Raw genomic sequence first — 4665 nt, 5'->3', positions numbered from 1 at the left:
GAAACATCATACTGTGTTTCCACAGAATACGTAGGAAATAGTCTTCTTGGAAATAATAATAACTGTTACTGTTTACTGAGCACATACTATGTGCCAGACTCTGTTCTAAAATCTTGACATGTGTTAGCTTCTTAAGCCTTATTAAGATGCTTATGACAACTTTTTGAGGGAGACTGGGTTACAGATGAAGAAAACAAGGCTCAGAGAGGTCAAGGGACTTGGTCAAAGTCACACAGCTGCACCCGGGTTGAAATCCAGATCTGTCTGACTTTAAAGCTTGTTCTTAGAAAGCCAACTGCTCTACTGATGACCTTCCAGTTAGACCGTGTAGATGAGCAACTCTTTTCGTGTAAATATTTGTTTATTTATTTGAGAGACAGAGGGAGAGACTCGGACTCCCAGCTGAGTATGGAGTCTGACACGGGGTTTGCCGCGGGGCTCGATCTCACGACCCTGTGATCATGATCTGCACCGAAACCAAGAGTTGGCCGCCCAACCGACTGAGCCACCCCGGCGCCCCTAGATGAGCAACTCTGGCTCACAGCCACCTTTGTCACTGATTCCACCCCACCCCTCAAGGTTCCAGTGACCACTGCCTACCCAGTGGTCCCTCAGGCAGCCATCTGTTCCCGTCGTCATCTGATTTAGATGAGCTTGATCTGCTCTTTCTCACTGGGGAGTGAGGGACTTACCTGGAGCCAACATTCTCTTAAATTCTTTTCCTGCCTCTTTTCCTTGCCCCCCTGGAGGCTACTAAAGTTACTGTTTTTCCTTTGGAGAATCGTTAAAAAGCTTTCTTTCCTGTGTTGAAGTTCTACCAGTCAGGCTTTATTTTGGTTTGAATTAATAAAGTAATCTTTCCAATTACGAAAATAGAGCTACGGTGAGGAAAAACTGGAAAAGAAAAAAGACACAGGGAGTCCTGTCACCCTGGCCCAAGTGCTGTCAGCGTTCGGCAAAAGAGCACAGAGGAGAACCCTAGGCTCTAAAGTCAGACTGAATGTGCTTGGCTCCCTAGGTCTGCGTTTATGAACTCTGTTAAGTAGCCTTTCTCACCTTCTCGGTGGGTTCTGATCCCAATTTCCAGTGTGTGGAGGCAAGGGTTTCCCCTCCCCTACTCCCGATTCTCTGACACCAGCTGGGCGTCCTCCAACTCACCTCCGTTCTGACACTATTTACCCAGAGATACCCTCAGATTCCATAGGTTAAGGGTTCAGTCCTACAAGCCTGCCCCCCAGCCCCCACTTCAGAAGGAAATGCAAGCCCAACTTGTTACCTGTACTTCTGACCGATGAGCTATAAATTGGAGGTTCTCAAAGACCCATTCCTTGGGTTCGATTAATTTGCTAGAGTGGCTCACAGAACTCAGAAAAACATTTTCTTTACTAGATGACTGGTTTATTATGAAAGTGTATGACTCGGGAACAGCCAGAAGGAAGAGATGCGTAGAGCAGGGGATGGGGAAAGGGAGTGGAGCTTCCATATTCTCTCCGAGTGCCAGTCTCCCCAAATCTCCATGTGTCCACCAACCTGGAAGCTCTTTGAACCCCATCTTTCTGGGTTTTTATGGAAGCTTCATTACATAGGCGTGGTTGATTAACTCATTGGCCATTGGTGACTGATTCGACCTCCAGCCCCTTCTCTCCCTGGACATCAGGGGGTGAAAATGGGGTTGGCCCCTCTGGCAACCAGTCCCATTCTCGGGTGTGGTCTAAAAGCCACCTTATTAATAGGAGAAACGACCCCTTTATCTCTTTCCTCACCTCAGAAATTCCAGTGGATTTAAGGGCTCTATACTAGAAACGGGACGGAGGAAGAACAAATATCTATTTGTTATTATAAATCACAATGTCACACCTTCATTTTCCCTATCTTTTTTTTTTTTTAAGATTTTATTTATTTATTCATGAGATAGAGAGAGAGAGAGGCAGAGGCAGAGGGAGAAGCAGGCTCCCCGCGGAACAAGGAGCCCGATGCGGGACTCGATCCCAGGACCCTGGGATCATGACCTGAGCTGAAGGCAGACGCTTAACCGACTGAGCCACCCAGGCGTCCCTTCATTTTCCCTATCTTTAAAATGGGGACCACATAATAGTGTGAGGATCCAATGAGAAGGTGTGAAATGCATATCTCTGCATCTTGAATAGAATAGGCACTCAGTAAGTATTCATTTGGGCAGTTTATTTCTTTCCAGTCTATTTTCCTAGGCAAATTCTAAATAATTACAATAATAATGTATGCGATTTCTTATACTGTGTTTCTTCACAGCACCTGTTTCCATGGTGCCTACTTTGCGTGGCCATCTGTTTTAACGACTGCCTAAATGTCCATCAGGTGGAAAATCATTATTTATCTTCCCCCTTATTTGGGGGCACTTAGGTTGTTTTCAGGTGTTCAATTTTATGATGAACATCAGTATGTGTGTGCATGTGATTTGCTGTTGTTATAAGGTACTGATAGATTCTTTACACTGGGATTTGTTTTTAGTTCAATTTTGGTGGTGTTTTTTTTTTTATTAGACATCTTTAGAACATTTTAAAATAACCAGAAAAGGGGCGCCTGGGTGGCTCAGTCGTTAAGCGTCTGCCTTCGGCTCAGGTCATGATCCTGGGGTCCTGGGATCGAGCCCCGCATCGGGCTCCCTGCTCGGCGGGAAGCCTGCTTCTCCCTCTCCCACTCCCCCTGCTTGTGTTCCCTCTCTTGCTGTGTCTCTCTCTGTCAAATAAATAAAATATTTAAAAAAAATAACCAGAATGAAAACCACTCTGGTTCCTGTGGGATTTCCAGGTGGGCACAGGGGCTGGAACCTTCCTGTGTACAATGCGTTTGGGGACCCCCAGCAGGTGGCTGTCTAACCATGCGCTCAGCCTCAGGCACCCATCAGATAAGGAAGCAGGAAAGAGATCTTCCCCACCCCAGCTCAATCCTGTGTTTTAAGCTTCCCCACATGGAAATCACTTACCTGAAATGAAGGCAAGAGATTCTGGATGAAATTATCTTACTCTCATTATTGGTCCCTATGTTTGGGAGAAACTTTAATTTTCCGGCTCTTGTGGAACAGGCTGCAGATAGAAGATCTCTCACTGAATGCTTCTGAAATGAAAGAAGAGGCTAGAATATCACTTCCATTAGACTCTGCTCTTTCTTACCCTTTGATTCTTTCCCCTCTAGCCCCACAGCTACTACCCTGGTGTCAGGGCTGGGCTAGAGTGAGGCCAGGGAGGTGCTTGGCTCTGCTGCAAAATTTAAGGGGATACCCAAACCCTCACATTTTTAAAAGATTTATTTTTAAGTCATCTCTACACCCAATGTGGGGCTCGAAACTCCAACCCCGAGCTCAAGAGTCACATGCTCCACCTACTGAGCCAGCCACTCACCCCAAATCCTCACATTTTTAATGCAGTATTTTAAATATCCAAATGAATGCAAAAAATCTATAATGAACAAAATATCAGAAATTTAAGTACAAAATCTGACAGTGCCGTTCCAAGCCATGTTGGAGCCTGAGGCAAAAAAAAAAAAGTGTGTCCCTATATACATGTTTTTATGTATTTTTTTGACTATTATAAAAGTTTATTTAACAAAAAAGTTCAATATGAAAATGCACACGACCGGATTTTTATATTGTAGTAAAACAGGTACTATGGAGGGGATATGTGGAAACAGTTGATTTCTTCTGATGAACACACCCATTGTTTATACTCACTCCAAGGCTTCTAACATGATGATACTATTTCCTCGTATTACCACCATTCCAATATTGTTCTGTTGCCCACCAGTCGCCATCTCCACACATTCATCTATCACAAGATGCATAAACAGATCGAACCCCCGCAATATTTCCTGGACATGTCTGCCACCATTTAATTTCAATGATAATTTCTTGTCCATAAATTTTTTCAACTCAGGAGGGTGAGCTTTGCTCATGGTGTCTACTCGGCGAGCTCAAAGATCTGTTTTTATGTATTTTTAAAGGTGTTTTTTCCCCAGAAGTAGATTTAGAAATTATCATTGATGTGTTTGTTTTAAATCCAAAAACTTAAATTAAATTAAAACCTTGGGCGCCTGGCTGGCTCGGTCGGAAGAGCACACAACTCTTGATCTTGGGGTCGTGAGTTCGAGCCCCACATTGGGCATAGAGATTGTTCAAATAAATAAAATCCAAAAGAGTAAAATTATAATTAATAAATCCTGTTTGGGGCATAAATAAAATACTGAAGCCCAAAATAATGTTGGGAGTTTGAATATACCTACTTTTACATTTTTCAGTGTTTTTTTTTTCCAACTACTTTAAAGATTTTATTTTATTTATTTATTTGACAGAGAGAGAATGAGAGAGAGAGCACATGAGAGGGGGGAGGGTCAGAGGGAGAAGCAGACTCCCCGCCGAGCAGGGAGCCCGATGCGGGACTCGATCCAGGGACTCCAGGATCATGACCTGAGCCGAAGGCAGTCGCTTAACCAACTGAGCCACCCAGGTGCCCTCCAACTACTTTAGTTTCCATTTGGTGAGATAATTTTTCTGTTTTCCTTGCCTTGCCAAATTCATCCCAGCAGACCAGCACACATTTGTTTTAGAGAGAGAGCGTGAGGGGGGAGGGGCAGAGGGAGAAAGAGAAAATCCCAGGCAGATTCCCCGCTGAGCGTGGAGCCCCGATGCGGGGC

The 4665-nt window shown here is 44.3% G+C and overlaps 1 protein-coding gene across 1 annotated transcript; it reads right to left on the bottom strand.

Moving 5' to 3' along the window:
* Positions 1 to 3672: 3672 nt before the first annotated feature.
* Positions 3673 to 3927, bottom strand: LOC118011598 (small nuclear ribonucleoprotein G-like). Its single transcript, XM_035006522.1, has one exon. The coding sequence runs from the start codon at positions 3925 to 3927 to the stop codon at positions 3703 to 3705; it is 225 nt and encodes a 74-aa protein (XP_034862413.1). The 3' UTR covers positions 3673 to 3702.
* Positions 3928 to 4665: the final 738 nt, after the last annotated feature.

This window comes from Mirounga leonina, unplaced genomic scaffold (assembly GCF_011800145.1).
Source record: "Mirounga leonina isolate KUSES-001 unplaced genomic scaffold, KU_Mleo_1.0 Mir_101664, whole genome shotgun sequence".
NCBI lineage: Eukaryota > Metazoa > Chordata > Mammalia > Carnivora > Phocidae > Mirounga > Mirounga leonina.
The sequence above is the reverse complement of the archived record's forward strand: the minus strand, read 5'-3'. Positions and strand labels throughout refer to the sequence as shown.